Source organism: Trichosurus vulpecula, chromosome 9 (assembly GCF_011100635.1).
Source record: "Trichosurus vulpecula isolate mTriVul1 chromosome 9, mTriVul1.pri, whole genome shotgun sequence".
NCBI lineage: Eukaryota > Metazoa > Chordata > Mammalia > Diprotodontia > Phalangeridae > Trichosurus > Trichosurus vulpecula.
In genome coordinates, this window is record NC_050581.1 from 199,460,612 (window position 1) to 199,486,160 (window position 25,549).

The 25,549-nt window shown below is 43.8% G+C and overlaps 1 protein-coding gene across 3 annotated transcripts in view; it reads left to right on the forward strand.

Moving 5' to 3' along the window:
- SUGCT (succinyl-CoA:glutarate-CoA transferase) overlaps positions 1–25,549 on the forward strand; it is a 643,092-nt gene that overhangs the window by 249,194 nt on the left and 368,349 nt on the right. For all 3 annotated transcript variants that reach the window (XM_036738675.1, XM_036738678.1, XM_036738676.1), the window contains one exon: positions 2,148–2,245. In XM_036738675.1, coding sequence (XP_036594570.1) covers positions 2,148–2,245 — 98 coding nt within the window. The remainder of the gene's footprint in view (positions 1–2,147; positions 2,246–25,549) is intronic.

Consider the following 25,549-nt stretch of genomic DNA (forward strand, 5'->3'; position numbering starts at 1 on the left):
TGGGTATTCCACAATGGAAGGGGCGCATGAGTTCCAAAATGCCTTCAGAGAAATATCTGTTGAAGGCATGGCTTTACTTACCTAGAAATCCTTAGTCTCATTTTATTCAGTTCTAGGCTCCTTGATTCTCAAGGGCACATTTAAGGAAAGCAACAAGTGGATCATAGATCTGTGACTGGAGCAGGCTGGAAGGAAGGAGAGGAGTAGTAGGCTTCCCTAAAATTAGTTTCATGATTCCCTAGAACTATGTCTCCCTCAGGGCTCACAACCATCATGACCTTTCATGTTGGGGAATGTGTCTGTGCAATGTTGGCACAGAAGTGAAGGTGATCTTCTGGGGAGAGAAGTGCTGGTTTCCATCCATGCCTTTGATCCAGATTTTGCTCATTTCCCACCCATATCCAAGACATCCGCTCATCCTTTTGCTCTTGACATTGGTTGTGACATCCTGCTCCTAATGTACTTATGGCCTATAAACATCAATGTGCACACATGCACAGAACTTTTTCATAAAACACTTTTTTGGAGGGGGTCAAACCTGAGTTTGCAAAGCCTTTCCTGTATTTTATCACCTCATCCTAACACCTTGGAGAGGCCCAACAAACCTTTTTGGTATGTTTGTTTTGATCCAGACTTGTGATTTCATCCATCTAGAGATCTCCCAGTGTTGAAACTCCATCCTCCACCAATGCATATTGGCAACTTCACTTACAATGGATCTTAGAAAGTTGCCTGGATGCACTGAGAGATTCACAGAGAAACAGAGTTGAGAGTTGTATTGGCCCCATTGCTGTCTAGTCTAGCCCATGTGCCACAAGGATCCATGCTAATATACCTAGCAAGAGATTGTCTAGCCTCTGGCACATAGTAGGTGCTTAAAAATGCTTATTGACTTGACCTTTGAGCTAGGTCAAATGTTTAGTGCCTTTCAAGGTTAAGTGACTTTCTCATGGCCAAGCAGCAAACATTTGTCATAGGGAGGACTTGGGTCTATGGCTTCCTGATTCCAAAGCTGGTTCTGTATGCATGAGGTCACATGCTGCTTGTGGAAGCAGATGTAGATATGTGGTATGTGACTGAGGTAGGGGTGTGTGTGTGTGTGTGTGTGTGTGTGTGTGTGTGTGTGTGTGTAACATTGCAGAAAAGGGTGGTTTGTCTTGCTCACAGGATGTTGGTGTCATGGGTATGTCCAAGCATACTAACAGGAGGTAGATAGGCCCCCTTGGGTGTCTTTGGCAATGTGAGAATTTACTAGAGTCTTGATTTCCCTATCCATGTGGCTTTTTTCCGTCTCCACAATATTTCGCATACCAAAGCATGTGAAAGAAAGAGCAAAAAGAAAGGGCAAAGAAAAGAAGTTCTATAAAGACACGGCTTTCATCAAGGCCTGAAGAATCAAGCACAAAGCATTGCTAGGAAGGCTGTGCATCATGAAGGGAGTACCACCTGGCACCGATGAGTCCATCTCTCTCTCTCTCTCTCTCTCTCTCTCTCTCTCTCTCTCTCTCTCTCTCACACACACACACACACACTTATACACACACACACACACACACACCACACACACATGTTGGGGCCTGGAGAGAAGACAGCACTGCCATAGAGTAGGATCTGTGGCAATATGGAGGCACAAAGGGGGAAAAAGGATCAGTTTAGCCGGGAGCCAATAAATGAAGGTGAAATACAGACCTAGCCTTTTATTAGTACTGTGAACCCTGTGGACTGTGGGGCTACTTGATCCCCTGCTCACCTCTAGTTCATTTTCCTTATGGAGAAAATAGGCCTTTGCCACCACACTCAACAAAATACTCTAAGTCTAGAGGACAATATTCTTTTATAGAGTAAATCATGTGGGAATCACACAGTCAGGCACGTACTACCCTTTAGCTGAGCTTTGAGAGAGACTAATCACCTCTTCCCTCTTTTCCTTTCCCCACAACCCATTTGGCAATTTGAGGAGGTTGGCTGAAGTCCAATCTTTCACACCTGTGGAAGATCCCACTTCTTCTGACTGCTTACCTGGAGGAGGGGAGGACCTGTGAAGGTGGTAATGATTTTTATTGGGGGTTGGCCCTGAGCTTTAGCTTTTGCAAAAGGATTTATCAATGAAACTTTAAATAAAAAAACTTTTTGTGTGTCCCCTTTAGATCCTGAATTTGCCTACATTGATCAGTGATTCCAGATACAAAAGTAACCATCTTCGGGTCCAGAACAGAAAAGAGCTCCTTACAATTTTATCGGCACGGTAAGTAGTAAGGGCATCAGGACTGGTGTGGTACTCTGATCTGTTCATGGGTCACTATGGGAATTCCTCCCATAACATCCTACTTTCATGGCTTGGAGAGAATTCTGGGTTCCTGAAGACTGGGTCAGCAGAGCACAAACTGCAGAAGGTCTGACCAAGGAGAAGAGCTTGCATCCAGGAGCCTGCACAGCTTGGTTCAGCGTGCTCCTTGCCAGGTGCTTCATCCACAGCAGAAGACAACTTCCACAACTCATGAACACGAGTTTTCTATGGGTCGAACATTAAAAGAAGGACTGTAATCTGTACTGGTGGGAGAAATGCCCACTCTAATAAAACCATGCATGGTTAAGGACAGAATATTGGAAAGAGTTACTTGGTGCTTGGTGGCATTCTCTTTGCTTAAATAGATCGATCCTCTTGAAAAATCTCTCCAGTGTGCTGTTTCACAGAATTGGTCAATGAAAAGAGACATACAGTGAATATATAGTGAATAGCAATCACAGATAGGTATACGATTAGCGAGTTGGCTGCAAGTCCCATTTTTGACACATTTAAGCTGTGTGACCTTGGGAAAGTCACTTGACATCTCTGTCTTAGCCTCCTCATCAGTAAGATGAGGATAATAATAGCTATTGCATTCATCTCATGGGGATGTTAAGGGTCTAAATAAGATGATGAATGCAAGGTGATGAGCACGTTTTAAAGTATTCTGTAAATGCTAACCATTATTAATGTTTTAATCCATCTAAATCCCTTTTGTTTGTATAATTGGGATAAAAAGAAACCCTTCACATATCTCTAGACACAGAGGGGATCTCATTGATCATCCAGTCCAAGTTTGTCAGATAATGCATTCATTCCCAAGAGCAGCTGAACCAGATGCAAATGAAGCTGGGAAATATTTAGCCAAATAAATAAAAATCTGACAGAACATAGATAATGTTAACATGTGATCTTCTAAGTCAATATGGGGCCCTGACAGATTCTTTAGCGCCAGGCTTCTGTTTGAGCTTGGCACCGCTGATCTGGCTCTACCCATTATTTTACGTTGAGGGGACTGAGGCTTTGCCCAAGGCAACACAAGCAGTGAGGGTTAGCGGTGGGATGCCCAGCTGGGTCTTCTTAGGTCAGATGCATTACAATGGCATCCACTGATTAGCATGGCTTGTCTGGTAAGAGCTGCTTTATTTAGTTTTCCAGCGATGCCATTTTTCTGACTAAATAATTCTGGATGCTGAGCTCGAGTCTTTCGAAGATCAGCATTGATCAAAGTCATCTAATTATCTCATTCCCCAATTTAACCATATAAAGGAGGAGGAGGAGCTTGGAACATGACTTTCGAGAGCTTTGGCTCACTCCAAAAAGGAAAGAAGAGTCAGTCTTAAAAGTTCATTATGAAACATGAAACATTTTTTCTTCTTTTTCTTTCACTTTTTTTTTAAAAAAGGAGATGAAGTGTTGATGCCTTTAAAAAAACAATAGTAGTCATTTCCTGGTATGGTCCAACCTCTCCTCTCCCTTGACCCCAGCATTTGTCCTTATAACAAAGAAATAAAAACAAAGAAAACTCACCTCCATCTCCACCTGCCTGACTGTTGCTTAGACTCCCATCTCTGCACTAGGAGAAGGGAGCTGCGTTCTGAAATATATTCCATGTCTACTTCAAACAGAAGCAATGTTCTCAGTGTCCCATCAGTATCTTCCCTTGTGGGTTTCTGAAATGACCCTCCTCTAATCACAAAGCAAACATTTAATAATGAGCCGATTGACAACATTCTCTGATTGTGCCAGCCTTGGATGGTGGCCACACAGGTCTGACTGTACCACTCTTGTGCTCAGGAAGTGACTCATTGTGTTGAGGACAAAGTATGACCTTCTATCTTTGGCTTTTAAAACTCTTCCCAACCTGATGCTAACTTACGTTTGTAAGTTTGTTAAATATTCCTTCCCTTTGAGCACTCCACATTCTGGCCAAACTGGTCTGTGTTATTTTACCTACAGTCTCCCTCCCATTCTTTGCTCAGGCTGTGCTCAATTCTTGGAATGCCTTCTCTTCTCCCTCTATCTCTTAGATTGACAGCTTCTGTTTAAGGGTCAACTCCACTGCTATTTCTCATACAAGATCCTTCATGTTATCCCCTCTTTCCCAATGGTCAGGGCCCGCTGATTTAGGATCATTTGCCAACCACAGCTCCGACTCCAACCCATATTTTTGTTCTTGACAGTAAACCTGGGTACAGAGATATTTATTCCGAATATATTTAGTATTTATTTAATCTGTATGTGTTATTTTCTGAAAATAGAATATAAACCCCAGGAAGACAAAGAGGAACTATATTAATCCATTAGATTGTGAATTCCTTGAGGTTGTAGACTGCCTTTGCCTCTTTTTATATCCCCTGCTCTTTGCACAATGTCTGGGATGTAGAAGGTGTTTAATAAACACTTGGTGAATTGAATGGATGAATAAATGAATGAATGAATGAATGAATGAGTGAATGAGTGAGTGAATGAATGGCTTCTACACATCCACACTGGGCTAACTCGCTGTTATATTTAGTTTGGTTATACTGCAGAGCTCTGTGAATTTTGTGAAGTAAGTAGCCCCTGAGATTTCTCTCTGGTGAGCAAACAAGTCCGCTTTGTTCAGATCATAATTTCTTTCTGTTGTTGTTGGGTTTTTTTAAACACCATATGTTTTTATAGATCACCATGCAAACATTCCCAGAAAACGCAGCTCGGCTCTGGCCGGTTTAACGCCGCTCCCTTTTCGTTTTCAGAGATCTCCTCAGGACCCTCTGAGCCTATCTTCCTTCTTCACCTGTTTCCTCCCGCCTCGCTGGTTTTGGATTCTCCCCCTCACCCCGGGCATCTCCCAGTGTGCCAGATTCTCTCGGAATCAATGGGAGCTCTGTGTGGGGAGCAGATACGCAGGGCATGGAGGGGAATGCCAATTGGCCTTTCGCCTTCCTGGTCACTGCTTAAGTACAACTTGAGCTCCTCACCGAGTCCCAAGAGCCTCCGTAATTAACCTTTCCCTGCGATGAGAATTGCCCATTGAGTTCTCCTTTTTGCTTCTTTCTCGCTAGCTCTCTCAGGCCATTTTTAATTCATTGATATGACTTTCTCTTTCACTCCATGGTTACCAAGTTTCAATAGTAGTCTCTTGTGAGAAACTTTATCAAAAGCTCTTTGAAAATCTAAGTAAATTATATCTACCCTGTGAGAAGAAAGGATCTCGAGAAAAACACCAAGCACAGGCGCAGGGAAGTGTTATCTTGTTATGAACTTTTAGCCTTCTTATGTTCAGGACCTCAGAGTTTGGCCACTGACTTCCTTTGCCTTCGGATTTATGTTTCTTGCTATGAGTTCTAATGGCAGTGTCTTGCTCTGTGAGCTTCAGCAGGACGAAATAGAGATTTCATTCTTTTCTTTTTGGAAATGAACTCACTAAGTGGGTTGATCAGCCTCCCCGCTCCTTTGTAGAAATTGCAGGGATTCCCAGGAGGAAGCCAGAAATGATCCCAAATCATCACCTTTCAAGTAGAATCCCATACTTGAACTGCTAAGCAAGCCTCCTCTTTGGGGCTGGCTGGCTGGGACAACCAGAGTGCATTCAGTAATGTAGGTCTCAGGCATATTTGATAACGAATACTTCGTTCAGTATCTGTAGTCCACCACTTCTCTATTGAAAAGAAAAGAGTAGTACTTCCCATTTAGCCCTCTGAAGTCATTGTAAAATCTGATTTTACAGATTAGGCTTGGAAAGGTGAAAGGATTTGCTCATTATCACATAGCTGGTGTGTGAGAGGTGGAATTTGCAGAGGCTCCCTCAGTCAAGTACCTACCGTGTGCCGGACTTTGAGTTAGGTGATGACAATGCAAAGAGAAAACTGATAATGGTAGCACCAGTGGCATTCCTTTGGAGGCAGGGACACCTCATCTAGTGCCGTGGTAGCCAGACATATTTCTCACTACAGAAAACCATAGAGAACCTTTTCCTCGCAGCTGGAAGTCTTCAAAATGGATTTTCTTGGTGATGTCTGCTGGTCTGATGAGGAATTTCTCAGCATTTTCTGTTTGTGGTCTGTGAAAGTGTAGCCCCTGCCATTTTTAAGGCCACTGGAGAAGGCCTGCTTTCTCTGGGCCTGTTGGTATGAGTTCCTTCCTACGTGGCCTCCAGACTGCATTTCAGCAGCTGCTCCCAGAGTCAAGAAGCATGTCCCCTGTAAGGATTCCTGCGTTGCCATGTAAACATGACCAGTTTTTCAGTTGCTGTGAAAAGTGTTGGGAGCGGGATTCTGTGAGCACAGGCAGACAGAGTCTGTTTCTTCCATCAGCATGTTCATTCTGTGTGCTACGGACCTTCAGGGAAGCTGCACAGAGCCACTAAGCCTGTCCCCTTAACATCTTGTCCTCAGCATCTTATTAGGAGAATTGTGGAATAACACAATTACCATCTTTTGAAATGCAAAGCCCGCAGATTTTGTTACCCCATTTCATTCCATTGTATTCAACAAGTGTTTACGTATTAATAATTATGTATAGGGAGCTGTGCAAGGCATCAGTGAGGTGAGAGAAAAATTGAACCAAAAAATCTTAAAAATGTCGGAAGCATTTATGTTTTTTCTTCATGAGGTCTAGCCGGCTCAAGCTATGGTCTCTACCCTCCTCGGGAATTCTCACCTGACCTACCAGTGAATCCTAAGACTCAGGGCTTTTCCATCCCTAGGTCTTTCCATCACAGAAAAGGGGTGTATAGGAAGGAGCTATGTCTCCCTACCACCAGCAGAGGAGGTCACCACCTCAGTGGGAGGTGAACATTCCAAGATATATTGTCTCCTCTAATTCGTGTGTGATCTGTCAGAGAGCAGATAATGTCTTGCTTTTCTATTTGTTTGGAATATTGTAATTGTTTCATAGTTTTAATTAATTAATTAGCTCATTCATTCATTAATCAGTATACCTGCTTGTCCCCATCTCTTCCAACCGGTGTGTTCCCAAGTTTTCTTTAAACTGTATCTAAAATACTGGTTTTGAAGTCAGAAGACCTAGATTCAAATCCTGCCTCTGACATTGACTACCTGTGTGACCTTGGTAAAGTCAAGGCAGCAGATGTTTGTTAAGTACTTACTATGTGACAGGTCCTGGGCTGTCTTTCTCTTAAGGGCTGTCACGCTCTTTCAACTCCCCAGGGCCTCAGTTTCTTCATATGTAAAATGAGGACTCTGGACTAATGGTTCCTGAGGCCCCTTCTGGCCCCAGTCTAGGAGACTATGATACTGTTCTTCCATGCAGTAGCAGGCGATTCAATCCATAATGAGTCGGCTTGGAGGGCAGGAGGTAGATCAATTCCTTTCCGAGCCTCTCAGTGAGGTGGTGATCTATAATAATTGCCTTTGCTGATGGGGATGGAGCAGGGCAGGGCAGGGTTAGGGACATCTTTCCTGCAGGGCCCACCCCCCCCCCCCAATTAGTTTTGCCTCCAATCTGCTTGGTGCTGCTGCTAATGGACAGCAGGCAGGCTCTTTCAGGAAGAGCAAATTCACGTTTTTGCCATCAACTCCGTTACACACACACACACACACACACACAGCATCACACCACATACACTCTTCCCCTGAAGTGCTCTCAGGTGCGCCTGTTCCCCATCCGTGGCCAAGAGGCAAGACTTCTCCATGGAGCAGGCCATTCTCTCCATGGTGCTGCAGAAAAGTGTTTACCCAGCTGCTCGGACTCAGCACAGGTTCCCATCCCTCCCTAACTGAAATCCCTTAAAGGAGACATAACGGATTGCAGTCTGAGGCACGTGAAACTGAACCCCGCTCCCATCTTTTCCATTCTGTGCAGTTGACCTTAGTTGGAACAAGGCTCTGAACCTCTGGGGCGTGTTTGGAGGGAAGAATGTCTGCTGAAACATTGAAAGGGAGGATAAATTGGTGGATTGGGGAGATAGCAGAGGGAACAAGAAAATGACGATGGATGAAAAAAGATATAGAGAAATAGATGAGATGAAAAGCCTGATGTGGAAACAAGCTGGGGAGGGGGGCTAGGGTTGGAAGGGACTCTAGAGCATCTGTCCAACTCCTCCATTTTACACAGGAGGATCAGGAGAGGGGAGCTGACTGGTCCCAGGTCACAGGCTGGGAAGTAGCAAAGTCAGAATTTGAACCTGGATTGTATCTTTCTGAAGACTAGGATAGCATTGGCCCTTCCTTAGGGTCTGGGGCATTTCTCCCAGAAATCACCGAAGATGGCTCCGCAGTCACACCAGTCAGCATCTCCAGCACCCAAGCCAGGTGTGGGGACACTCTCTTGGCATCTCCACACTTCCCATGGATTTCAGTTTTTTGTTAACTATTTTTATTCATCCTTCCCAGCTGAGAGACCATCCCCTTGGCAAGAGGTGCTCAATAAATGCTTATTGTTTGATTGGTTGTATTACATCATCAGGGAGCTCTAAGTTCCACCACCACCCCCCTTTATATTGCCCTGACCTTCTGTAGATGACCTCTCACCTGATGACACCTGAGAATCTGTATCCTCATTCCTTCTAACACAAGAAGCTGCTTCCTCCAGAGATCATCTAGTTTACCCTTTGTTGACAGGATTTTCATACCTGTTACTAAGCCCCAAGGGTCCATCAGCCCTTTCTGTTTTGTCCTGTCTCAGTGTCATATTCTTCTCCCCTCCAATCCCCTCATAAGGATTTTAGTTTTCCTCTGTCTTTTCACATCTCCTTTCTTCTCTGCAGTGTCCTGAGCCTCCTCTCCTATTCTTTCAAGAATCACTTCACTGTCTCTGATAGCTGGGAGAGCAGAGAGGCTTTTTCCATCCTTGTCAACTTCTCTAGGATGGTGATTAGCTCCCACTTGGCGGGTACCTGGTGCTTGGTTGGTGCCTTTGAAGTGTTGCAGGGCCACTCAGATTTAGCTAGTGGGCACTGGATTTTGTCTGCATTTGAGGCAGCATTTGCTTTCATTTCTGAACGTTGAAATTGAAAAGCTCAGACTATTTGTTTCCTTATAGAAAGGCCCGGTTTTTCCAAATGAATGCTGGCCATTTTGATGTCCCACCCCCACACCCTCTATGTTCTGGCCCAACTGACCTGCTGACTCTTAGGTGACATTCCAGTTTCTTGTCTTCAAGCATTTGCACCAACTGTCCACTGTGCCTGACTGTTTCAACAATCTGGCTAGCAGCTGCTGTGGGGGTGTAAGACCACCAACAACCAGCTCACAGAACGTTACAAGCCCAGGTCCTTTTGATCTGCTTTACTAAGGAAAGCAATGTTAAGGGGTTAACAATCTTACTTTAATGCAGCATACAGATATCATTCACTTAGTTCAGGGGAAAAAGCCAGCACCCTGAACTTCAGAGAAAATACAAACAAATTACAAACAGACCAAATACAATTTGTAGTTACCAACATCTGAGTTCAGCCAGGGAGCTCGACAACGGCTGGCTCAGAGTCATGCGTCACTACTGCTGCAGCTCAGAGCTCCGAAAAAACAAAGCCAACTCCTTGTTTTATATATCTTGTTCAGGGTCAAAGGTGAGTTACACATGCAACTCACCCACGTGACCTAAAATCGTCACAAAAATGCTGCTTAAACCCATGTGGTCTAAAAGCCTCTGATGTCACAAACATGTCACTCAAATCCATTTTGACTGCCAATACACTGGCATGTCCTCCTCCCACCTCAATTCCATCTTTCATACAACAAGACCTTTCCTTAGACCTAAAAATTGTGAATCCCTCACCCACAGTAAAAGTCCTTTGCATACTTTGTTTTCACTTTGCTGTGTCCATGTTGTTTGCCCCTGGAAGAATGTGAGCTCTTTGTGGCCAGGGATGGTTTTGTGTCTTTCTTCTATCCCCGGCACTTAGTCCAGTGCTTTGCACACATTGTAGTTATTTAATAAAAGCTTATTGAATAATGACCAAATCATCCACTATCAACTTCCTGCCACGATGAAGATTCACAACTTCCTGGACAGTTGAGAAATATTTATTCCTTGAATTTGCCATTGAAAGTGGAACACGTTCTTGTTATCTTTGGCTGTTAAACTAATAATAATGGCAGTATGTCAAGGGAAGAATACAGAGCCCTCTTCCTTCCCAGCCTTGCATGGGCCTATGCAGGGGAGTCCTTCAGCCCTACCCTTGGCATCCTTGGGTGCTTGGGGGATCCTTCTCCTTTCCACACCTGCCAAACAACCACCTCGCTCCTGAGTTTGTTTTCAGTGTGTGTGCAGAGAGCCTTTAACTGTCTAGGTTTCTTGTCAGCCAGGGCCTCTCCAGATTTCTCTTCCTATCATTGCTCACTTTGTATGTCTTTTCTGCTAGTGCTTGACTTGGTGCCTTTCCTTCTGCCTTGCTTTCTGCACAGTTGAAGTACGAACTCAGTTAGCTTAAGGGGCCCTCCTTCCTCCGCTCCCTAAAGATCCACCACCAGCACCCATTACTAGTAGCATTCATTCCTTGGGCCCTCAGGAACAGGACAGATTCCAAACCCATTTGTTGAAATCAGGGCTCTTTCCACCTTGTAAAGAGAACTCCTTCTGACCCAGAACCCAAAGATGTGCTTAGAACTCAGGGTGAAGACAAAATGGGACCGAAGCTCTCTTTTTAGGAACTTGTGATATAGAGGGCTGGTTAGTAAGTCTGTGCTGATAGGTAAACCTTGTCTTTATTTGTTATACCAAAATCATCCTATGTCATAGAATGCTAGATGAGGAGGGACCTTTGGGACCTTCTTCTTCAATTTTCAACCAGGAAAATTGAGGCTGGGGGTGGGAGGAGTGAATGTTCCATAACCTCCCTGCTGGCAAGTGAAGGAACGGACTCTCGAACCAGAGAGAGGTTTCCAGTCCTCCCATCTAGTGCCCGCCCCACTCTGCTGCTGTTTCCCTGAAAGTCACCCCTGGACGCTTCCATTTTCCCCTTGCTCTAAATCCTGCCTGTGGAATGCTACCGGCTGGAAGAGGGAGCTCTCTGAGGTCCCTCCAGCTCTAAATCCTATGACCTTACGACAAAGAGGTCGTTTTTTTTGAATCCCAAGATTTATTTATTGATTTATTTATTTAGCTTCTAGCCTCTCAATTTGTAAATTTGCTTTTCCCATTCTTTGGGGATTTTTCTTTCCTTTATGGTGAATTGTTTTCTTTCGTTCTTTTTTTTAAACATTTGCTAACTTTGGGGAGAGAAAAATCCAGACATTGGAATGTCTGAGTTTATTTAAGTCTCAGAACTCTATTCAATTTAATGGGAATGATGGGGGGAAGGGGGGAATCACAATGTTGGCCCGGAGGTGGGTGGCTCGCAGAATTGGCTTTTCTGGTGCCCATTGCTCTTGGTTATGGTTGGAAAATGAAAGGAGCCCCTTGGTCTCCAGTGAGTCAGCCAGGCTGGCCCAAATTCTGATCCACATCAGCTCCATGGTTGCTCACCGAGGGTGGAGGGGAGCAAGAGGAATCTGGGCCAAGATGGAGACGTGAATCTTGTGCTTCCTCTTTGGTCTTGCCATCTTTGCTCACTTGCCCCAAATGTGCAAAACATGGAAGGTCCCCGAGGGCAGGGACTGTTTAATTTTTATCTCCTTAGACCTAGGGAGAAGTGCAGTGACTGACATATTTTCTTGGAAGTGGGGTGTGGTAGTGTCTAGAGCTCCCATGTGGAAACTTTCATCCCTGAAGCAGAGTTCGGATTCCTTTATAATTTACAGCCCTAGAGAGTTGCCTGGATAAATGACTTAGCCAAGGTCACAGAACTGGTATCTCTCTCTCTCTCTCTCTCTCTCTCTCTCTCTCTCTCTCTCTCTCTCCCTCCCTCCCACCCTTCCTTCCTTCTTTCCTCCCACCCTTCCTTCCTTCCTTCCTTCCTTCTTCCTTCCTTCCTTCCTTCCTTCTTTCTCTCTCTGTCTCTCTGTCTCTCTCTGTCTCTCTCTGTCTCTCTCTCTCTCTCTCTCTCTCTCTCTCTCTCTCTCTCTCTCTCTTTCTCTCTCTCTGTTAGAAAGAGAACTTTACTCAGGTCTCTCTGCACTACAACATAGTGCTTTTCCTCTGGTACATTTTTAAAAACCAAACCTGCAATTTTCTTGGCAATGTGTAACTCCCAGTGAGGAAACTCTCCGTGCCTTCTTCTTTCCTTCCTTCCTTCCTTCCTTCCTTCCTTCCTTCCTTCCTTCCTTCCTTCCTTCTTTCTCTTTCTCTCTCTTCCTTCCTTCTTTCTTTCTCTTTCTCTCCCTCCCTCCCTTCCTTCCGTCCTTCCTTCCTTCCTTCTTTCCTTCCTTCCTTCCTTCCTTCCTCCCTCTCTCTCTCCCCTCCTCAAGTTGGTAAGCCAGAGATGGAATGGGAGAGAACATGTCTCTAGTTTGTATTCAGTGGAATTCTGTTCATTTCATATCCAGAGACACAGTTTTGATGAAACGCAGCACTCCCGCCCGCTCCCCCGCCCCTGTGACTTCTGACATCAGTAGCAGCATACACTAACAATTTACGCATGCCTTGTGTCGCTGTTTACTGTGTTGTTCAATAAAACATCCATGCTCACCCTAACGACAGCCATATGATGCAGCCTGCAGGGCACTTTCAAAGGCTGGGTGTGGGAGGGGTGCCTCACTCCCATTGTGTCAGTCAGTGCCCAGGAGGAAGGGGCTGGAGGGATCACCCTCTTTAACCCTTTCATTCCACACAGTCCAAAGACAAGAAGCGACTTCTCTGAGGTCACACAGCCAGTAAAGTTGTAGAGCCCGGGTGTGATGGCATGTACAGGGGCTTCAGCTCTTTCCTCTTTTAAAAATTGATCAGAGACTTTTCCAAACTGGCAAAGCACTTGTTGAGCCCCACCAAACACCCCTTAGGGCACTTGGAAGGGCCCCAAAAGAAAGTCCAAATCTCAGAACGAAGTTTAAACCCAGGTCCTGTGAGAATAAAGCTAGTTCTCTATCTCTGACTTACTTCCTCCCCCAGCCTTCAAAAAGTGTATGTTTATCCAGAATATGTGTTGATTGAATAAGATTAAGCCATCAATCAACAAGCATTTATTAGGTGCTTACTGTGTACCAAGCATTGTCCCAGGTGAAGGCGATATAGATACAAAAAATGAAACAATCTGTTCTCAAGGGATTTCTGTTTTGTTGGGAAGATTGCACCTGTGTCTAAAAGTATAAAGAGAAAAATATACTAAGCACCATGAGGGAGTTTGAGGAAGGAGACCACTAGCCCAGGAAGCAGGGATGGGGTAATGACAAGAAAGAAGGGCTAGGAGATGGTGTTTCAGTGGACTTTGGGAGGAAGTGGGGGATGCCGGTGGATGAAGATGAGATCGCCCTGTGCTTCTGGTAGGTGGCATAGCCTGGCCAAAGGGCGTGGAGACAGGAGAGGTTTGGGTGGACTAGAACATGGGGAAGGGTGCTGTGAAGGGTTTGTGAAGGGCTGTAAAAAACAGACAGAGGTTTGTGTTTCACCCCAGAGAGAGCAGGGAGCTACAGGAGTTTGCTGAGTAAAGGGGAGACACTAATGCACATGAACAGATATTTATTAAATGTTTTCTAGATGACTGGGCAAGTCGCTTAGTTTCCTCACCTGTGAAGTGGGCATAATAGCGCTTACCTCACAGGGTAGTTATGAGGCTCAAATGAGATGACACATGCAAAGCACCATGAAGGGTTACAGAATTGAGGGCTATCATTAGGAGTAGTAGTAGTAGGATGACTATTACTATCGTAACGTCCTTTAGAAGGATATGAAAATTAGCATACTTGGTGATTGCGATAGATATCCTCCCATTCATTTTCTCTGGCTAAGATTAAATTACAGAAATAATGTAATCTGCAATCTTTCAAACACCACATAAATTCTAGCTATTATAATATTCTCCCCTTCCCCTTCTCCTCCTCTTCTCCTCCTCTACCTCTTTCTGCTCCTCCTCTTCTTCTTCCTCCCCCTCTCCTCTTCCCCTCCCAGCTCAGCTTCTTCCTAGTAATTCATAGAGAAAAAAACCCAACAGAAGAATGGATGAAGAATTCCTCCATTCTAGGCTTTGGCATATGGTCAGATGGTTGGTGGCCCCACTGAGTTAGCATATCAATAGACATATTTGGGGCAGGTTCTGTAGGTGCACAGTGAGCAGGGCCCAGCACTGAAGAGGAGGAAGGATCTTTGGATCACATTTGGGAAGTCATAATGGATCCCTGCCACACAAGCTCATCATTGTAACGCTGGCATTCTCCTGGGGATACTGTGTGTTTGTGAGTTCAGAATAGCACAGTCTCAGGAATTGAGGGTGCAGGTGACCAGGGGAGGGGGAGCTCATCTAGGTTTCTGCACATTTCTCATTTTTGCCTGTGGGCAGAGCTGGAACAAGGGTAGGGAACTAGGGAACTTTGTCCTGGGGTGCCAACTTTGAAAGGGCTCCAAAATTCAAATAATAATTTGAAAATGTTGCCTGATTATAAAATTAGGTACAATTACAGCTTGGTGATATGTTTGTTCTTTCAGCCACACAGAGACACCTGAGCTTAGTACTTACGAAGAATTATTATTTAAAATATGAAACAGCACTTTTTGTCATGTCCTGGGCTCTCCATCAAACAGGAGCCAGACTCCATGGGCGTTTGGAGACTTTCTGGAGTCTTTACCCCCACAAATGTCTGCCCTCAGACCCAGTGTTTTCCTCCCTACTCATCTAAAATGGTTTTAATTTTTCTTTTATTTTTACATCATGAATCACAAAGTTGTCTGGGGAGCACTTTTCGTGGTTCTTGACCCTGTAACCAATATGGCTAGTTAGGATTCTGCAGCCATACAGGAAATGGCCTAACAGATGTCTATCATGTGTTAGGGTTGGATTAGAGTTGGACTCTAACCCTAGATTCGGATGTTCAGGAAAGTAGGTGAGCTGGTTGTGTTACAAGTGCAAAGTTAATAGATGTATGGCCTCACTGATGGTGCCACAGCATTTAGGAGACCCAAAGGATGACCTCTAGTCTCTTCTAGAGTATGTGTTGGAAAATGGCAGAGGCACATGAGTGGGTGACCTGGGCTCTACAGTGATAAAAGGAATTCTCTCTTGGATGAAATCATGGAGCCATTGAAATGTTGAAGTACAGCTGTGTTCAGTGATAATGCCTGGGTGATTGTTGAACGATACAGGTCAGGACAAGGTAGATTTAGGCAGCTTGAGGGAGGGTATTGGTAGCAAGCACTCATTTAAGAATTTAAATGCATGTCTGAGCCAAGAAAATCTTATTGCTTGAAAGGTTTGAGGTGGATTAATAATAATAATACCCTATAATAATAACAACTCTGTTTCTGAGTTATTATCACCACTACCACTAATGCCTTAGGTTTATATGGAGATTCAAGTTTTGCAAACTTTACATTTATTGTCTAATTTGAGCCTTATAACAACACTGTGAGGTCCATGCTACTTTTACTTCCATTTTAGAGGTGAGGAAATAGAAGATGAGAAAGATTAGACAATTTATTCAAGGTCACTTAGCTAGAAGGTATCTAGATTTCTTGGCCTCCAAGCCCATCACTGTATCTTCTATGATATGATGCCTCCTTTTAACTAAGAGCTAAAAATGTCAAAACCATGTACCCATTAGCACCATTGTGCTTCTCCTAGCTACACTCAAACATGGGGAGGGTTAGTAACCACCGGGAGTATCAGAAAGGTGGCAGCTCTAATACCCAGATTGATAATGCCCTCTGCATGTGCCGGCCTGTTGCTCACTCACCTTATATCCACTCAGCACTTGTTAAGTCTTCCTGCGTGCCAGGCACAGTGATAAATGCTGGAGATACAAAGAGAGGGACAAAGAAGCAGCATTCCTGCCCTCAAGGAGCTCCCATTTTAATGGGGGAGATAGTGGTGCTGCATCCCTACAAGGTAGAGCTGTTGTAAATGGAGATTACTCTAAGAGAGAAAGCCCTCCTGGCTGTGTGTGCCTGTGGGGTGGAGGTATGCCCAGGGAAGACAGCCTGAAGAAGGTGGGATATGAACTAAGTTTTGAAGGGAGCTATGAAAGCCAGGAGGCTGAGTTAAGGAGAATTTGTACAGCAATAAGGTATTGACTATGGAGAGATATAAAGTGTAAGAAGGCTGGCCAGGGAGGAAGGAGCCAGGTTGGGAAGGGCCTTAAAAGCCAGAGGATTTTATATTTCATCCTGGAGGTAATCAGGAGCCACTTAAATTAATGAGTAGGGGGGTGACATAGTCATACCTGTGCTTTAGGGACATCGCTTTGGCAGCTGAGGGTTGGATGGATGAGAGTAAGGACAGACTTGGGGCTAAGAGAAGGTAAAAGGTATTACAATATTTAATAAGGGCTAGAGCTAATAAGGGTCTGGAGTAGGGTGGTTAATGGTGTGATTTGAAAAAAAAAGGAAATTTTCTGTATATGAAAACCATTGTGAAAGTAGAAATGACATCACAACTGATTGGATTTGTGGAGGAGTGTGTAAGAGAGGTAGAGGATGATGTCAAGGTGGGCCTGGGTGACTGGTGGGGTGGTGGTGCCTTGACAGTAATAGGGAAATTGAGAAAAGGGAAGAGTTTAGGGAAAAGATAATGAATTCTGTTTTAGACTTGTTGAGTTGGAGATGCCCAGTTTGAGATGTCTAAGAAGCAGCTAATGATGGGAGACTGGAGCTCAAGAGAGAAGATCAGGCTGGATATATTGATTTGGGGTCACCTGTGGCTCCAAGAAGCTGTAGCATGTGTGGCAGCCACACCCCAATAAAACTGTCTCAGAAGATGGGCTAATCCAGGTGAGGGTAACTGACAGGCCTCAAACCCATTTTTAGGTTAGGGGGGTATCTACCCCAAGCATGTGAAGACCTCCCCTGGTGAACTGGGTGGATGAGAACGTGGCCAAAGCAGGTGCTGTGGAGAGCTTAGAGCTTGGTCACATAAAGATGATGCCAAGGTCATTCACTGCATAGGAGGCCAGTGCCACTCATACTGACTTTTGTCCTGCCACTGGACTTTGATTGCCCTGGAAGAGAGAGTGAGGCTGATGACTTCGTGCAACTCTGCCCCACTTAAATCCAATTCATGCACAAGTGAAGACTTCACCCCCTGATGTCATTGGTCTTCCTTGAAAACTAAGGACAAACAGGAACAACAAGAGAACAGCATTGATATGGGAATCATTTGCAAAGAGATAATTGTTAAACCTACAGAAGGTGAAGAAATCACCAAGTAAAAGAGTAGGAAGGGGTGCGAGAGGAAGGCCCGGGGAGATCGTTGGGGGACATCCATGCTTAGTGGGAATAACCTGGGTGAAAATCCAACAAAGGAGACTGAGGAGAATAGCTCAGACAGGTAGGAGGAGACCCAGTGGAGAGCAGTTTCATGAAAACCTTGAGAGAAGAGAGTATTCAAGAGAAGAGGGTCATCAGCAGAGGCAAAGGTTACCAGGGGGTCAGGAAGGATGAGCCTTGAGAAAAGACCACGACATTTGGCAATTCCGAAATCTGGTAACTTTGAAGAGAGCAGCCCCTCCATTCACTCACTACTCCTGATGACAGTCATGCTGTTAGGAGCTCAGTTCTAATTGAGGAACTGCATGTTGAAGGAATGGAAGCTAGTGGCAGCATCTCATTTTTAACAAGTGGGCAGTCTGACTTAATGTCTCCTTTCTTCTCCCTTTCCCTATCCACACAACTCATTTCTCCCATCTTTTACATTTTGCATCTCAGTTAACTTACTTCCAGGGATGAGCTTTGATGGCTTTGGAGTCAGAAGTGTTGAGTTAAAATTCTGCCTCTGCCACTTGCTACCAATGTAGCATTGGGTCTCAGTTTCCTCATCTGTGAAATGGGGGAGCTGGACTGGATGACCTCTGAATGCTCTTCCAGCTCTAAGTCAGCCAGCTCACACACACATTTCCTTTTACTTCAGTCCCCTCTCTTTTCCACTCTAGTCAAACTACCTCAGAAGGATCTCTTCCTCTCTCTTTGTTCAATTTGTGAGCCCTGAGTCAACCCTAACCGTGGCTGATGAGCCTAAGAGCAGTGCTTCAAGAAGCTTGGATAATGGAAAAGAAAAGCCATATGTTTCAAAGTGAAATTAGATACATACCCGGAGCCTCTGCCATCAACCAAGAAAACCTCAGAAGTGCCCAGAAGTCCCTTTTTGAGTTTCCACAAAAGTCTCCTCCAATTTCCTTGCTCCCCTCTCAAGCTACTTTCCCTCAAGCACTCACATTTGAGAGAAATTTAAGAAACAAATTATTTCTTATTCAATTTAATTGTGTTTCTGGTCTAATTGCAAGCATTGCAACCGTATGTTTTCTGTAGGTTTTCATTGCATCTGTGCAGTGAGCATTTCAGCTGCATTAAGGACTAAATAGCTGATGAGGGATTAGCCCTGAACATCTAGCCGACATCATGATCCTTGTTTCTGTGGGAAAATGCATTTGAAGTTCCAGCTGACCAATGGCCAGATCTTCCCCAAGAGTCACGATGTGTCGTTGGAGACACTCAGAATCTCATGGTAAGGACTGGCCTGAGTAGCTGCTTAAGGGTTAAAAGGAATCTTGTGAGTGCCCCAGGAAATTATCTTTCCATGCGTGAGGCGGATCCCTCAACTCAGGTCCGAAATGAGCTTGCATCAAAAATGTCTCTAAAATAACATCATTTTTACAAGATTAAATGGTTAATTGGATCTTAGATTGAGACCTGACAGGATACTTGGAGGTCATTCTACATTGTAGGCTGGCTATGATCCGCGCCTCCACTTCCTTTCCTTGATTCTTCAGTTCTTCTGACCTCCTCGTTCAATGCAGATGGCTCTCTCTGAAGTTGCTAGTGATCTTTTAGTTGCCAAAATGCAATGGCCTTTCCTCAGTCTTCATTCTCCTTGACCTCTCTGCAGCCTGCTGGTCACTCTCTCCTTGAAATTCTCTTCTTCTAGGGTTCTGAGACCACTGCTTGTTCCTGGTTCTCCTCTTCCCTCTCTGACTGCTCCTTCTTAGTCTCTCTTGCTGAATCTTTACCCTGGTAACACCTGCTAACACTGAGGGTCCCTCAGGTCCCTGTTCTTTGCCCTCCTCTCTTCTCCCTCTTTCTCTTTTAATTTGGCAGCTACATGGCAAATAGATGGACTGCTGGACTTGGAGTCTGAAAGACCTGTGTTCAAATGCAGCCTCAGACATTCACTGGTTGTGTGACCCTGGACAAGTTACTTCACCTCTATTTGCCTCAGTTTTCTCAGATATAAAGTGGGGATTATGAGAGCACCTTCCTCCTAGGGTTGTTATGAGGATCAAATGAAATATTTATAAAGCACTTAGCATAGTAGGCACTGGCATTGAAGCTTAATAGATACTTGTTTCCTCCCTCTCTCCTTCCTTCCTTCCTTCCTTCCTTCCTTCCTTCCTTCCTTCCTTCCTTCCTTCCCTCAGCTTCCTTCCTTCCCTCAGCTTCCTTCCTTTACTCAGCTGTTAGATTAATCTTCCTAAAGCACTATCCCTCCTCATTCCTTCCATAAACTCCAGTGTCTCCCTACTAGCTTCAGGATAAAATATAAAATCCTCTGTCTGTTGTTCACATCCCTTTAGAATCTGGCTTCTTCCTACCTTTGCTGTCTTCTTGTGCCTTACTGTCCTTCAGGGACACTGGTCTCTTTGCTGTTCCTCCTACATGACCCTACATCTCCTAACTCTGGGACTTTTCACTGACTGTCCCACAACCTCCCACCCCCCTCTCTCTCTCTCTCTCTCTCTCTCTCTCTCTCTCTCTCTCTCTCTCTCTCTCTCTCTCTCTTTCTCTTTCTCTCTCCCTCCCTCCCTCCCTCTCCCCACTCCCCCACTCTCTCTCTCCCCTCCCCCCCTTTCTTTCACTCCCTCCCTCCTCATCTCTCCCATCTCTACCTCCTAGTCACCCTAGATTCTTTGAAGTCCTGATTCAAATCCCACCTCCTGCAAGAAGCCTTTCCCAAGCCCCCTTTAATGCTATTGCCTTCCCTATATTGATTATCTCCCATCTATCCTGTCTATGTCTTGTTTGTTCATAGTTGCCTCCCCCATTAGACTGGAAGCTCCTTGAAGGCAGAGACTGGGGTTTTTTGCCTTTCTTTGTATCCCAGGAATTAGCACAGTGCTTGGCACATAGTGGGTCTTAAAAAATGCTTATTGACTGACTGACTCATTCAGTCCAGCCCCCTAATTTTACAGGTAAGGAACTTGAATTCCACAGAAGCTGTCATTTGCTTTAAAGGTGGTATTCAAGTTTAAGTCCTTTGACTCTAAACCCAGGGCTTTTCCCACTGTGCCACATTACCTTGAAGGAAGTAACCTGAAGCTGAGATGTCAATTGGACTTGCCTCAATTGACAGAGCTAGTAATCTTTCCTCTGCATTTATTTCTCTGTTGTATTCCTCTGATAGAGAGCAGAGTCTGTGAGCCGGTAAGTCATCTGTGGATCTTTCCTTGATCTTTTTTTGTGAGGGCTCAATTTCTGTCCCTTGTGGATTCGTAAGTGAACCATACTAATGGATCATGCATTCCTCGTGAGAGTTCTTCTGGCCTCACCACTGAATTTTGAAGTGGAAGCTCAAGAAGCTAGAATCGGTGGTAATAACACAGGGCACAATTTAGTTAGAAAAAAAGTTTGTGATTTCTGTGAGGATTTAATTTCCAAGAATTGATTGATGTCTTACACTGGAGGGAGAAGCTCTCCTTCTTTCCCGTTAATCACCTCTCATTTTTATGGTAATGAGCACTTGAAGTTAGGTAGTTAATTAATCCATCTCATCCCCTATACAGTGCTAAGAAAGAACCATCTGCTGCAGGTCGGGAAGATTGAAAAGTAAGGTATATTTCTAGCAGAATGTTAACCATGGTCAGGTGGAATAAATTAGCAAAATTCAATTCATGATTGAAAAAATTATAAATCATTACTGAAATGTATTTGCATATAGAAAGCATAGCTGTAGGAATCAAGTAAATGGCTTATTAAAATCTAAAGCTGTTAAGTATGGGCAACTTATGGATCTTAGATGGTATTAATCAGTAAAAAGACAAAGCTTTATTTTCTATATGATACTTCAGTGCCTCAAGAATCTGCAATTTCTGTTTTATTCTGGTGTGGGGGGAGCCTCTTCCAACAATACAAGTCATAAGTCCTCTACATCTTAGTAGGTTGTTGTTCAGTCATCTCAGTCATGTCCTACCCTTTGTGACCCCATTTGAGGTTTTCTTGGCAAAGATACTGCGGGGTGGTTTGTCATTTTCTCTCCAGTTCATTTTGCAGATGAGGAAACTGAGGCAAGCGGGGTGAAGTGACTTGCCTAGGGTCACACAGCTGCAGGTGTTTGAGGCCAGATTTGAACTCAGGAAGATGAGTCTTTCTGACCCCAGGCCCTGCACTCCATCCACTGCAGCGCCACCTTGCTGCCCATCTTAGTAGGTGGCTCTTGACAATTGCTGTGGCCCAAAGAAATCCCTCACACCCCCAGGAAAACCTAGAAAATGACCTCCAGCACATTGGAGAGCTCTTCTACCTAGTACAGGGGCCAGACTATGGAGAGAGGGAAAAGCTTTGATGACTTGTGACCTGTGTAGATGAGACCATGGAAATATCGAAATACTTACCTACAGTAACTCAGATAGGATGGAGAGTTATCTACCATTTACAGCTTTCATGCTTTTGCTTAAATATGATGATAGAAAAAAGGTTTTTCCCCTACCCCCAGAGTTTTCCTCTCAGATTTCTCTTGTGTGTTCTGGTTGTGCCTAATTCTGTTGTAGTTACCTCATTCTTACTCAGATGCTGAACCTTTCCCGGTGAATGTGGGGAGGCACAGTAACTGACCTGGAGTCAGGAATACCTGCGTTCAAATCTAAGCCCACATGTGCCAGTTGTGTGACTGTGGGCAAGTTATGTAACCTTTGTTTGCTTAGTTTCTTCACCTGTAAAATCGGGATAATGATAGTACTTGTCTCTCAGACTCATGAGGATCGAGTGAGATAATATCTGAAATGTGCTTAGCATGGTGTCTGGTATGTAGTAGGGGCTAACCCAAGTGTTTGCCATCATCATCATCATCATCATCATGGTTATTATCTGAGGCTGTCTTTGCTTTTGTGTTTATATCCCCAGCTTTTGGTACAATGCTTGGCACATATGAATGATTTAAAAATGCTTTTTCTTTTATTCCACCAGACATAGGTAAAAAGGGTCTAAGTTAGTTGCAGCTAATTAGAACATCTTATAGTTTCCAGGGCTCCCAGATGGCATCCCATCTATGTAGTTCTAAGATGTGACCCAGTATTGCTTTTTCGTCTTAACCTCAAGATTTCATTTTCATTGGTGGTTTAAAAATGACCATCTAATTTTTAGCAGAATATTTTTGGTTAATGGAAATAGGTTTCTTACTTCTTTTCAGCAGAGATAAAGGAAATGATTCCCCATCAGCTGTAGATCAAGAGATCTAGTTTCAAAACCAAATGATTGATGTCTCCATGGAGACCAGTGGAATGCTGGGATTCTTCATACATAGCTGATGGAGTCGATGGCATCTAGGAGCAGAGCCCTCCCAATGTTGCACACATATGGGCCCATAAACCCAGCTTCTAACATCAGTGTGGGGAGGCATTTTGCTTTTGAATTTTTTCCTATTTCCAATCACAGCATTTTTCCCTGTGGCATGGAACAAGCCTTTCTTGAGGAGTGGTTCAGTCCCAGCCCCACATGGCCTATTGGACCGTTTGCCCGTTGGTCTTGATACTCATGTCCCTTTACTGCCTGGAGCCCTCAGGGACACTTGTGTAAGTCCAGCAATGATAAATGAGCTCCTCTTGAAAATGAATCCATCTTGCCCTGAAAGTGTCCTCTTTGTAGACAAGAGTAGCTGATAATGTCCCTTGAAAAGCCTCCAGGTTCAGAGGATCCTGTTCATTTTCTCAGTGCACATCTTTCAACTGCTTCGTGTCTACAGTCTTCTTTTTAAAAGTGGGGAGCCCTTTGTATGCCTTGGCTAGGAGATGACTTTTACAGTCACCATAAATAAAATATACATCTGAGGGACTGACAAGCAGCCGGTGTTCGACTGACCTGACGCGGCGGCGTCTGTAATTCTCACCGATGGCAAGGGATGCGTTCTTTCACAACTTTCTCAGGCCGATGCAAAGGAACTTTCTCAGACTGGTTTTTTTTTGGAGTGGGGGGCAGGGAGAAACGGGGTCTGGACCTGTGACTTCATTAGTCTGAGGAACTTCCTTAATTAGTGAAGTTCAGCACCTCATCTCAAACTTAAAATCTTAGAGAACTGGCAGGGATGCTAAGGGGGCTTGCCCCGCCCCCCACCCCAAAACTCAATCTTAGGTAGTTGCCTGTGGGCACTGAGAGCTTACATGACTTTTTCACAATCATACAGCTAGTATATATCACTTTTTACCTGGTGCAATTTTGAGACCCCTTGCCTTCCTCATTTTCCTCCTTGGACACACACATTAAGCTTCTCCATGTCATTTAAAAAATTATTTATTTTTAGTTTTCAGCATTCACTTCCATAAGATTTTGAGTTCCAAATTTTCTCTTCCTCTCCTCCCTCAACTCCAAGACTAAGTGCAATTTGATATAGGCTCTACATAAGCATTCATATAAACATATTTTCACATTAGTCATGTTGTAAAGAAGAATTAGAACCAATGGGAGAAACCATGAGAAAGAAGAAACAATAAAGAGTAAATATTATGCTTCAATCTGCATTCTTTTTCTGGATGTGGATAGCAATTTCCATCATGAGTCTTTTGGAGTTGTCTTGGATTTTTGCATTGCTGAGAAGAGGAAGTCTACCGAAGTTAGTCATTTCACAATGTGACTGTTACTGTGAACAGTGTTCTCCTGGTTCTGCTCACTTCACTCAGCATCAATTCATGTAAGTGTTTCCAGGTTTTCTTGAAGTCCATCTGCTCATCATTTCTTATGGAATAATAGTATTCCATTACATTCATATACCACAGCTTGTCCAGCTGTTTCCCAATTGACAAGCATCCCCTCGATTTCCAATTCTTGGTCACCACAAAAGAGCTGCTATAAATATTTTTGTGTATATGGGTCCTTTCCCCATTTTTATGCTCTCTTTGGGATACAGACCTAGAAGTGGCATTGCTGGGTCAAAGGATATACACAGTTTTATAGCCCTTTGGGCATAGTTCCAAATTTATTTCCAGAATGGTTGGATCAGTTCACAACTCCATCAGCAATGCATTAGTGTTCCAATTTCCTCACATCTTTTCCAACATTTATCATTTCCCTGTTTTGTCATGTTAGCCAATCTGATGAGTGTGATGTGGTGCCTTAGAGTAGTTTGATTTGCATCTCTCTAATCAACAGTGATTTAGAGCATTTTTTTAAAAATTTACAACACTCAGTTCCACAAGTTTTTGAGTTCCAAATTTTCTCCCCCTCCCTTCCTTCCCCCTCCCCCCCAAGATGGCATGGAATCCAATACATGTTCTGCATACACTTTTGAATTAAAATTATTTACACAATAGTCAAGTTGTAAAGAAGAATTATAACCAATGGAATGAATCATGAGAAAGAAGAAACAAAACCAAAGAAGAAGAGGAAAAAAAGAGAGAGCAAATAGTTTGCCTCAATCTGCAGTGCATTTTTTCATATGATGGTAGATAGCTTTAATTTCTTCATCTTAAAACTACCTGTTCATATCCTTTGACCATTTATCAATTGGGGAATGACTTGTATTCTTATAAATTTGACTCAGTTCAATATACATTTTAGAAATGAGGCCTTTATTAGAGATACTGGTTGTAAAAATTGTTTCCCAGTTTTCTGCTTCCCTTCTAATCTTGATCGCGTTAGCTTTGTTTCTGTCAAAACTTTTTTTTAATTTAATGTAATCGAAATTAGACATTTTGTATTTCATAATGTTCTCTCTCTCGTTCGGTGAGAAATTCTTCCATTCTCCATAAATCTGACAGGTAAACTATTCCTTGCTCTCCTAGCTTGCTTATAGTATCAGCCTTTATATCTAAATTGTGTACCCATTCTGACTTCATCTTCTTATACAGTGTAAGATGTTGGTTTATGCCTAGTTTCTGCCATACTATTTTCCAGTTTTCCCAGCCGTTTTTGTTAAATAGTGAGTTCTTATCCCAGAAGCTGGAGTCTTTGGGTTTATCAAACAGTAGATTACTATAGTCGTTGACTATCGGTCTTGTGTACCTAATCTATTCCACTGACCCACTTCTCTATTTCTTAGCCAGTACCAAGTAGCTTTGATGATTGCTGCTTGATGATAGAATTTAAGGTCTGTTATGG